Raw genomic sequence first — 12,569 nt, 5'->3', positions numbered from 1 at the left:
TAATTTTACTTTGACATTTATATAACTTGAAAAAAATACTTTAACTGCAAAAAAAAAAAATTGCAACGAGAGAATCTGGTAATATAAATCTTGTTCTATAACTTTTATTTGAAGATCGGAAACTATAATTAACCACCAAAATTGACCACCAGATTTTGTGTCAGACAAATTTATGTGCTTCGCATCAATCACAACATTATTTCCTTCAATTCTGCAGACATACGAATAAATGTTATTCATTTTGATGCTTTCAATATAATCGATAAAAATCTGCACATTTGTTGAAAATTCAATCATGCATGATTCGAGATAAGCCTCTTCTCCACATCTCCCCAGCCTTCGTTTTTTGCTGAAAAGAGACAAAATCATCATCTTTGGATTTCTCTATTTGCGTCATGTTTTCTTCTTCGACATCAGTTTTCTTGTTTTCTTCCGGGCTTGACATCGAGTGACTTTAAATTATTAATAATAACCAGCTTTCATATTGAAAACTAATATATATGTAGATTGCAGGATAGATTCTTAAAAGATATCATTTGTTGACAGAAAATATTAAGCATTATTGACGAGGCTGAAAGTTACAGCTTCCCTAGATTCAATATCACATCCAGTCTTTTTGAAATATAAAAAATTTCGGTTTTTGCAACATTAAAAGCCTTTTCCCATCTATCATTCGATAAAAATGTCAGAAGTAAAAGAGAACACTTACCTGTTTCCCAGGAGAAAATTCAAAAACGAAAATTGAACTTTACTTCTAACCGTAATATCCTGCAGATCCAAGAAATATGTAACTTAGCTACTTACTTTGCATAGAGCTGGCGCAGAGAACGAATGATTTTACTTATGATCGTTTCACTTTTTTGAACATGGTTTCTAGTAAAGTAAACAAACATTTTAAAATAATATTGGAAAAGGCGAGAAAGTATTTTTCGTCTTCCTCTAGGATATCTTAAACAAGGCATATATTTCGCAGTTCGCTAAGGACCCAATGGCTCATACTATAGTTACCATTCTTAATAACCCTTTCTGATTTTCTTTGGTTTCCTTTCAAATAATTCTTATTTAATATAAATTTTAAACTTGAACATTTATATTTAAAAAAAATTGCAGCAATTTCAGCTTATTTGATTAACATGATGACATCATTAATAAAAATGTATTTATTGAGAATTAAATTTAGCTCAAATTAATCTCATTTATACTCGATGTAAAAATTCAGCAATTTAAAAAATAATTTTAGAGACTTTTCTCTCGATAACGCAATAAATACGCGCGCACTTTTGGGAAAAATGTATGGAAAATCTAATATCTAAAATTTGGTAAGCGATTTATGAAGGAATGTATCATTATTTATGAAAATAAACATCAGACGAAGGCGTGTGTGAGCAAGTGGAAGGACCTAGGAGTAGCATCAGTATCGGTGAAAACAAAGTTACATCTTATTCAGTCGATTACTCCCATCGATGGAACCTTGCTTCCCTTGTGGGTAAAATAATGGTATGAGGTTTACCTCCATACCGATGTCGAGACGTACTTCCTACCATAGTAGTTGTATCATGCCGGTGATGACCATTAGCGCTTTAGTTTCTGTTAAAGTTCTATCACGTCGATAATGATCATTCAGTTTACCTTGGAAACTATGGTAGGGTGGGGATAGCTCTTTTGAGATTACTGAGTCGAAAAGATGAGGAAAATATCAAAATCTTGCATCTTCCATGTTCTCTTAATGTGAATTGTTCACATCATTCCTATTTTATAATACTGTAATTCAATGAGGATAACTATAATGCCTTCAATTTTGTAAACCAGAGTCCTTACGGTTTTTTATATTTGCTATGCCTTTCCATGTGAGAAAAAAAAATTGTAACTCTATTTTCACCTTAGTTGATCTTGATCCCAAAATGTGTAAATAAATGCAAAAACTAATTACTGCGTAAAAACCAATACAAAGAAACTCCATTTCAGTAGCTTTTAGAGAAGATTTCAAAGCCAAGGTAATTTTCTCTCGCCGCAAGAAAGTGAAGGCCCTGAAACGAAAAGGCGCAGAAAGGTTTCTACAACCCATTATCGCCTTACACATTCCATTAGGCATGACATTCCACAGTATAAGTAACCAAAGTGCTATAAATTTCAGTCTCAATAAAACAAAAATAATTTTCAGGGAAATTTCGATCTTTAAACACTCATTTGTATTATTAACTTGCTTTTTTTTTTAATACTCATGAGTTTCGCCGCATAGATTTAAATTTCCTTTTATTGACTTCCATCTTCGGAAACTGCCAATAATTATTCAAAGAGACTGGATACAATGTTTGTTACTTTCAAACATAGTCTATTGAAGTCTTTTAGAGGCTTTTAAATTTTTCTGGCATGTGAGTAATTAAAATATTAAAAGCTAAGATGTGTTCCATTCCATTAAAAGATTACATTAAATCTTTTCAAAATATTTTCACTTGTCAGACTTTCTTTTAACCTATATAAAAAAAAATAGTTCAGCTTCGGAAAAGTGATAAATATCTATCTCAAGATGCTAATGGAACCGATCTTAAGTGAATCAGATGTCGATGATAGTATCTTCCTAATCACCGTAATACGTATGTAAGGTAATGTCAATCAAACCTTTGCAAACACGCTCCTGTGGACAAGTATCTTAAGAGAAACGCTTATCCAAAGGAAGACTATTAATTACGCAGACGTACTGAAAATTATAGAGAGTAAGAGCCTGAAAACGTGCTCGGCTTTTAATGACTGTCTTGGTCATAATCCTTTCTGTCTGTTCTTTCCCTTTCCGTTGCTTTCAAACAGGATGATGACCTAATTTTACTATGCAGCACGCACTTTTTAACGTCTGTCTATCCCCACGTGAGTTGCTACCTGTCAGAATTTCAGAACGGTGTTCAACATTTCGTTTCAGTTTAAGAGATGTCAGTGATTTAATATCCGCAGAGTGAATTCATCATTAATGAGGATCAGTTAACCTGACTTTTTTTGATAAATCAGTATTTATAGAATCTGAGAAAAAATTCAATGTTTCAGTCCAGAGCAGGTTTTTTTTTACAAAACATCGAATCAATCTTGATCTAACGAGGATGAATTATGAATTCTCATTGCATTATTTTCAGTTAACAAAAGCGAAAATTATATAAATATTATTATTATAAATCAGCAGATATTATAGAAGGGTTTACATGTTTGCGAGGTCTTCCATTTAAATCTTGATTTAACTGCCACTGCCATAAATAGCGAGTTATGAATGTATGATTTCCAATGCATTATTTTGAATATAAAATATTGGATATAAATAAAAAAAAATTCTTTTTAAAAGTGAATTTATTAATGTTTGTAAGTGTTTTCTTCTTTATCAATAATTCAGATTAAGAAGTTTTGACTTAACAAACATGAATGACCAGCCATAAAAATGTAATCAGTCCTATAAATATCAATTGTGTTATTTAAAAAGAATGAATTATCCTCACGTGACATTTAAAAAAAATGTTATTAAAACCATAAAAAAATTGAGAACCAAAACTTTTGTTGTCATATTATTTTTTTTTAATCTCAGAGAATAATTAAATAATATAAGAAATTATTCTGTTTTCGGAAGATAGAAATGCACATATTAATCAGAGAAATACAATATTTTTCAAATTTATATCATACTTAAAATGTTTTGTTTATTTTTGTAAGGCAAAGTAAATTTTGAATAATAAACTTCAGAAATAAAAGATTTCTCTCAGTTGAATATCTATGAATTACATTATAACTTATTTCCCTCAAAATTCAAATTACTTCAGCGCAAGATATTTTGTCTCACATGGTAAAAATACCGAAAGAGGAATATTCCTCTTGCATTGCTTGTTTGCAATGACATATAATCTTCTAAAAGGTTCGATGTTTACTTTTGAATTATAATAAAAATTCGAAAATTCACTTTATTCATGTAAAAATTTATTAAAGTTATTGAGACGTGTAAATAAAGCATGTTATTTAATGTATCATGTAATTATTAACAATAAATAATATAATATTTCATGAAAAAGTGGGTTTTTGAAGACAACCAAACATTAAACTATCATTATGTTAGTTTTAAATTATTTTATGGAAAATTAGCAACTGTTTCCTGAGATCTCAGTGGAAAATTCTTTTAAGATAATCTGATAAAAGACCCACAAAAAAGAATTTTATCCTCCAAAAAAAAGAGAGAAAAATATTGAAATTATTGAAAAATAAATATTGAAAAATATTGAATTTAAAGTTACTTAAATTCTTAAATTGATATATATATATATATATATATATATATATATATATATATATATATATATATATAAAGGACAAAAATTGCAACTGTGATATGCACAATTTAAAAAAAATGTCTTGAACAAAATTATGCGTTATGAAATAATGAAAAATCCCACATTATTTGGGGTCCAAATTATGTGGGGTTATGTAAAATCCCCACATTAAAACCACATATACCCCACCTATGAAAAAATAAAATAAAGTCAGGGGGATAAGCTAGTTTAACAACTCAGTTAATTAATAAATATGTAATAAACAACTTCTAGTAGCAATTTTATAACAAATACAAGAATATTCGACAATCGCCAGAAAAGTTTTCAAATACTTGGTAATGATGGAAATATAATTTTCATCACATTATTCATTTTCATAAAATTATTTCAAATTGTTGTTTAAAATGATTAGAATAATTTCTCTAAAACAACAGGAATATATACATATATAAAAAAAGATAATGATCATTTGTAGCATCAGAAATGTGGCAGTAAATTCATAATGCTTCACTGGAAGCTTGTTATACCGGTGAATATTTAATTCACCGGCGCGGAAGAAAAATGAAGCGGGACTTGTCCCAAAATTGGCATTAATTCTTACAGAACAAATCAATAATTTCTTGGTGCAATTCCAAATATCTGCATTTATTTCCACAACCGTTTTATTTATTTTTTATTAAATAAAAAATAGTTTTAAACAATTTTACTCAGTATCGTATTTCCACGATTAGATTGAACACTATTAAACATTTTTTTTAATATTAAATGTCATTAAAAAATTTGTCATTCCTTGCTTCTAAATGCTAATGACAATCAGTGACATTTAATTATAAAGACAAAATTGGTGCAATTACTTACCCGGCCATGACATACACTCTTTAGCCTACCGTTATATGTAGATTGGCAGGAGCAAAGAGCGGCGAGAACTCTCTATCTGCGGCAAGTCGCTCTCGCCGCTTTACTTCAAATAGCGGCTGCTACCTGTGCAGCTAGACATTCCACTTTGACTGCCACATTTGGCGACTTATCTCTCTCCTCATGGATTATTTCAAACTTCTATCGATTAAAGGGTTCTAGCTCTTCCATCTGCTCCACCCATCCCAGCACTGGAAGGGAGAAGCTCTCCGAGTGGAATTTTTCTCAAGGAATTATCGTGTGCTCTGTCGGTAAAGTTATTTTGTTATTTCTTGGCTGTGATAATCGTTGCGTTTCCGAAGGGTTAGAACGTTTATTGAAGAATAGAAACCGGTAGAAGTAATTGCACTTTTGCACATTGCAGTCCGCCAGGGCAGACTGCATCATTTTTGGCGGTTGGGATTTTTTTTTAAAAAAAGTTCGCATAAAATAATTTTACGCTAAGAAACTTTTGCGGATGTTTGATTAGTAATAATTAATTAATAAAATTTAACGGATGTTAGATAAGTAGTAGTTTTAAGAACTAATGCGGTAGATAAGATTTAAAAGCAAGTTTTGGAAAAACTGAGAATTGACTTATTTGATGAAAACTCGATTCCTATCTCAAACTCCTTCTGTATGGCATCGATGAAAACATTAAAATTTTGAACCGTAGATGCAGAAAAAGATTACGCCCGAGTTGCTTTCAAAGTTGTTAACTTTTTACCCTGCAAATGTGAGAACATTAGACATATAAATTCAATTAACGAATCTTGCATGTACAGAGGATCTTGTGGAGCAGAAAGAGTGGTCGCATATCAAGACTGAGATTTGACATGCCCCCTCTCCACTATCTAAAATATTACGCCACACCAACAAAATAAACTTTGTTTCATTTATTGAGTTAAAGTGTACCAGGACTACATGCGCAAAGAACAGTGGCGAAGAACCGCAGCGGCTTGATGGCAAGGTCTTGGCTTTGAGACCGATGAGTTTTAGGTTCGAAACTCGATACTATATAAAACCCATTGTGTAAGTGGGTCTGGTTAACACCAGATACGCCAAAGGCACTTGTTCTTCAATTGACATAACGTGGAAGTTAGCAGAGGGATGCACTGACTCAGGTGTCATCCTCGTCATCTGACGACGGTTCAAAATTACAAGGTCCGTCCCTAAATCTCCCTACTCAAAACAAAACGTATGTATGGTTAAACTAAACCATGGAGTAAAAAAGATTATCTCCCAACATTTACTATCTCCATTTTATTCCTTCGATTCCAGATAATCTAATAAAAGTGAACATAATACTAAATTCCTAGAATTTAATGTTTTCTGCATTACTAAATCTAAAATGCGTTTAATGTGGGTGAGTTTGCTTATGGTGGCCCATAACTGTTTACCACTCATGCGTCCTATGTTTAAATTTATTTCATAAAAATAAATTTAAAAATTGTCATTCGTTTAAAATTTAATTAATTAATGTTTTAAAAACATTTTCATTGGGGGTGAAAAACTATAAATTTTTATTTATTTTCAACATTTTAGTTTTTAACTTATAAGGCATCATTACGAATATGATTTAATCTTTTTCTCAATTTGACTTCTAGGTAACGTCATTAGCATCAAAATTTAATTAAATTAGTGATTAATAATTATTAAACATAGTATTAAAACTGTGTTGCCATCAAGAATGCACAATGACAAAAAATTTCAATTTTTTAATATATCAAAAAGGGAGTTAAAAATTTATTCTAAAATTCCAACCTTACAAACCTGGAATAAGTAAAATTAAAAAATAAATGTAAAAATGACACTTATCAGTTTTTGGTGTTACAACAATTAATCAAATCAAACATTTTAATTTTTTTTATAATAAATGACATATTTATCTAAAGATTTTTTATCTCCACTTATCGATTGAAGAAGATGAATCTTCATTCTGATAAGAACTCAGCATATATGCTCTCATCTGGATCACATTCAGAACATTTAACATTTGAACATCATGGCATTTTATCCCCTTCTATCATATTTGTTTCTTGTCCATAATGGCAAATATCACTCTGTCTAATGATTGGAAGGAAATGAAAACCTTCTACATAAAGAAATAAAAATTATTTTCGGCAAATGAAATGCGAGGAGAAAAGTATTGTTGAAATAATGATAAACGAGGAAATGGCCCTAATCTATATTTATTCAAAAGTCAAATGCTCAGAAAGAAATAAAACTCATCCTCAACCAGAAATAAAGATTTACGAGCTCAAACTCAGATCTCATATCCGTCAAGTAGCTCATTTTTGTTGGCCAACTATTTTCACAGTCCTTCTGCTTTTCAAAAGGTTTGGTTTTTTGAAATACTTTGAAATAATTTACATCGTTCATTTTAGTGACTACTGATTACAAAGTCTTTTCGCATTTCAAAAGTTTTAGATGTTAGAATCCTCCAGGGCAGAACCCAATCAAATCGAGGGCACATGCCTACCATGAGCAGAATGATGAAACACTAAAAGTGACATTTTGATTAAACTCACTCGTCTTATGCAAAGCTATGTCACCATCATTTGCTGGCTGTGAGACTGAATGAGAATCATAGGGCCGTAAGTCCCTGTTGGTGACTAAACGTGCTTCGATGACCTGAGGGCTCTACAACTGCTGTCACGCCGAAGTGAATCAGCCGGTGGTTTCAATTTAATTGTCGTTTGCAATCTGTTATTTAGATCATAACCGGATGCCTTCGAGCGAGTTAGAATAACCTTGAATGAATATTATTTGTCTGTATTAAATGATATATAACTGAAGGCTCACTTTGTTAATTACCGAAAGAATATCGGCAAATGCCCTCTGTACATACATAGAGGATTAAGTGTTTTTTTATCTCTGTTAATAAAAAGAAAAACACCGTACAACTCCGATTAACCGAACTAAAGGTGGGATGTGTTGTTTTTGATCAGAATGTTTGATAATGATAATGATAATGATGAGCATCTATTACTGTTTTGTTTCTAATTACTGTACATCATTTTGAAATATCTTGATCGTAGAACGAATTTAAAACTCTCCTTATAGGTTACACATACGTTCTTTATTAAAGTAACATTTCTAGGATTAGGGCAGGTACATCAATACACCGGGTGAATATTAAAAAAAAATAACTATCCCACTATATGAGACTATAACTATCATAGCATTCACAAGAACGGGATAAAATTTTAATTCAAAGTATTTTGAAGTATGTGTTCAAGAATCATAAGAAAAGCAACAGATGCGGTTACAATGACAAAATTTTAAAATTTTCAAATGGCAACACCAGCTGTTTTTTTATTGGAATATGTTCACCATAGTAAAAAGCAATTAACAGCTTTGGAACGGTACCTTTAGCACGAAAATCCCCAGCACCAGATAGATTAAGAAGAAAAGGAAAAACAATTGTGGTGTGCCTACCAGAGACGTGAAGTTCAACAGATTCTTTTCAGCATGGTACGTGCTTTGGTTCTAGGCACCATATGATGCATGCAAAGTGTCATCGTGGTTGAAGAAGGTCAAGTAGAAAATTTGTGAAACACAATAAAATGTTTTGCTTTCTGTTACTTCTCTGCTGTTATTGGTTGTTTTCTCTTTTTATCTTAGTCTGTCTACTGCTGGTGATTTTTCTGCTACAGGTACCATTCCAACGCTATTTATTATTTTTTGTTATGGAGAATACATTAAAATAAAAATGTTGGTGTTGCCATTTGAAAATTTTGAAATTTTGTTACTGTAAGCATAACTATTAGAGGGGCTTACCTCTAGTGCTCTAAACCAATCAATAACTCTGTCGTCCACATCGTCTGCTTTAGCATTTGACAGCAACACTGTTTCTGTAAATTCTTGGTCCTTGATTTTTTTGTTTGTTTGTTTTATGAATCGTTTGCGACAACCTATTTATCCACCTAGAAAGTCTCCACGTAGTGATTATTCGTCTTCAAGATTGTTCTCATTCAGTTATGATGAATTATGATATTCAGGATGATCTACAATTAGACAAATATTTACATATAGTAGTTTTTCTGTATTGAATAAATCTGCGTTTCTGAAATAAATATGTTTATTTAAATCTTTTAGTCTTTTTAAATTTAAAAATAAACATATTTCTATTAGTTTTCTGGATAGAAATGTGAAACTTTATATGTGTACACAGATGAATGTAAGGGCGTTTTCATATAATTACCTATCTTATTTAATAAAATTTTGCAATTCGAAAAATATGTCTAGATGCAATATTTAGAGAAATACAAGTTTGTTCAATTTTTTGAAGTCACTCTGTATGAATGCAGCTGTAAAAAATATTATTAATAATCAACGACTGTTGCTATTGGGAAATAAGTTTCAAGAGGGAGTTGCAGTATTTGGACCATCGTTTTTAATGCACCTTTATCGTAACCTCATTTTTTCTATTAATATTTAAGCCTTAAAATAGGCTATTTATTCCATGTCGCATTTATGTTACTTATGAAGTAAATTTAGTTTGAAGAATCAATTTTATGATTCATGCTACACATGATTCAGCTGCATGATGCTGTTAGAGAAAAAGTGTTTACATTTAAATATTGTCGATTAAATAATTTAATTCAAGCTGTTTTAAAGTAACTGGCAAAAAATATTGCATATATCCTCAAAGAAAAAACTTGTTTAGCTGCAATTTATTTCAACAATTTTACTAAAATGGTTTAAAGAGAAGGTTAAATATTCTTATTTTACTCAAAAGTTCTACTACCTAAATTAGGCAGTTTAAATTAATTCCTTATTAATTATCATTAAAAATGGTCCAGAAAGTCGCTGTAATCAATAGTTGTCTTAAAAATTGTAAGGGAAATTAGGCAAAACAAATAAATAAATTAAACGAAAGGAAATCAAACACATGAAATGGAATAAAAACTAAGTCAACGTGATTTTGTATCCTGTCCGCAAAATTAAAAGAAGATAAGAAAAATAAGACACATAAAATGTCACACATTGTGTTCTGACGTGTGTTTTATAATAAAAAAATTATTTTACTTTTTTGAGCTTGGTTATATAATCTGGGAAATCAGTTCTATTAATTAGATCGATGACAGCACAAAAATTTTTAATAACTTTTTTTTCTACTTTTAAAAGAACTTCTTAAAAATAAAATTATATTTTTGGAAGATAAATCCACCAAAAAAATTTTTTTAATTAAAACCATTCCTTTACATTAAAAAAATTAGGCGATTCATATACGACAATTTTCTCTATTTTAATTTTATTTGTGAGAATTGTCAAAGAAACGAAGAAAAAAATGAAATGGATAATTCATTTCTGCAGTTTTTGTTTTAAAAAACTGCCTTTGAAAAGAATTTTAGATTTTTCTTGCTTCATTTGATTGCTATTCTTTAGAATAATAATAAAAAAAATTATCAGGCGTAAAATCTGAGCTATTAAGTATATTCCATGTGAAAAGATAATTAATTAAGAGAGCTATTAAGTATATTCCAAAGAAAAGATAATATTAATAAGAAAAATTGTTAGATTTTAATAAGAAAAATTGTTAAAAAAAATACAAGAAAATTGTGTGTCTGCACCAAACTGGCATTTTGCAACGTATATTTAGCAAAATATCTTTTATAGAACTTTGCTAATGTTTCTGCTAATCCATGTAGAATAAAGAAGATATGTAATTGCCATTTCAATTTATACAGTATATCGCTAAACTTTGAAGTAAATAATAATAGTAATAACTTGGCCATTTGACTTGTCCTAAAGTACACACAAATTTCAGCCACTAGCTCTTCTGAAGAACGCAGTCATAATCGATATTTAAAATACAATACTTTGAACTGTATTGATGCTTCAAAAAATATAGGCTAAAGTAAAAAAATACTAGCTATGAAAAGTCTCAAATTAATAATAAATATTCACTCTCCTATTCATAATTCATTGATTACTGAATAAAAATACTGAATACTGAATAAATAAAATAACATATAGCATAAAATCAAAATCATAGCATGTAGCATAAATCTAATAAATAATATAACACAGGACAACAAAACCTTATTATCAATAAAAGCAGCCGTAGCTAACATGCAAGGAAAGTATTCACAATAAATAGCACTTTGAAGAATATATTTATAAACCAGCCAATATACTTCTTAAGAATAGGACAAAAAACAAAGATTGAATATCCCTCGTAAAAATTCTTTTTATTTCCGCTGTTTCAACTATTGTCGCAAAAATTTAAAAAGATAATCGGATCACTTTTGATTCTGATGTTTACTTTAGGAGGCGGTAAAATCTCTCGCTCTATTCATTTTCAATTTTAAGAATAGAAATACCTTGGAGGCAAAGATATATTAATTTATGGTGGGTAATTTCCATTTTAATAAAGACTACCTCTCACATTACAAGTATTTAAATATGTCCCATGAGATTATTACGCATCATATAAACGGAACAAACATTAGTCATAACAAAACTTCAATTCTGCCAGAAAGCTAAACAATAAAGTATCAGTATAGTTTTTTAAGAGAGGATAATAACGACAGATAACGTTTATGCTTCATAGCCAATAAAGAATGTAAAATAACATTAAGATGATACACATAGTATCTAGATGCCTATAGTTATGAAAATTTGTTATAAGACTTTTGTTTACATGATGGAAATAAGTATTAAAAGAAAATATCAACATTGACAAAATACCACCAGAAAACTTTTTTAAAATGCAGGCTTTCTTGAGTGAGAGAGTTAAATGAATCAAACAAATTTTTACTTATTTTGAAGGAACGTTTAAACGTTTTTATTTAATTTGGCTTGCTTCATGTTTGTAAAGATGGAATTTTGTAATCGATTCTTCCCTCAATTTCTGATTTGTTGCAGATTTGAAATTTGGTACAACTGTTCGATTTCGATAAAAATACCCGTTTTAATACATTCTTAACTGTATCATTATCTGATCGATTTGTTTAATTAAATTTTGATTTTGGACATCTGGCAACTCTTGGTGATGAACGCAACAGAAAGTTAAAACTGATTTGAAGATTCCCTAATATTTATATTAGTAAATATGATTTATATTAATAATTATAAAATAATTTTTAAAAAACATTCTAATGTTTAGCGCATTAATAAAAGGACCTTTTTTAACATGCTTTTTCCAAAAGTTTATCTATTGTTACTAAATTTTTATCATGATAAAAATGTATCCTTGCTATAATATATATATATATATATATATATATATATATATATATATATATATATATATATATATATATATATATATATATATATAAAGTATTAGAATCAAGTTAATAGGAAAAACAAAAATCAAATTAAAATTAAACCAAAAAAATTATTAAAAAAATATATATAAAAAGAATC

At 29.6% G+C, this 12,569-nt stretch overlaps 1 protein-coding gene across 2 annotated transcripts in view; it reads right to left on the bottom strand.

Annotated features, from left to right (window-relative positions):
- Positions 1–5,269, bottom strand: part of LOC129960170 (carbohydrate sulfotransferase 1-like) — a 174,997-nt gene extending 169,728 nt beyond the window's left edge. For both annotated transcript variants that reach the window (XM_056073373.1, XM_056073374.1), the window contains exon 1: positions 5,154–5,269. Coding sequence is in view for 1 of the 2 variants with exons in the window: in XM_056073374.1 (XP_055929349.1) it covers positions 5,154–5,161 (8 nt within the window). In the remaining variant the exon portion in view is untranslated. The remainder of the gene's footprint in view (positions 1–5,153) is intronic.
- Between the last annotated feature and the right edge of the window lie 7,300 nt (positions 5,270–12,569).

Source organism: Argiope bruennichi, chromosome X2 (genome assembly GCF_947563725.1).
Source record: "Argiope bruennichi chromosome X2, qqArgBrue1.1, whole genome shotgun sequence".
Taxonomy (NCBI): domain Eukaryota; kingdom Metazoa; phylum Arthropoda; class Arachnida; order Araneae; family Araneidae; genus Argiope; species Argiope bruennichi.
Note: the sequence above shows the minus strand (reverse complement) of the source record. Positions and strands in the feature narration are given on the sequence as shown.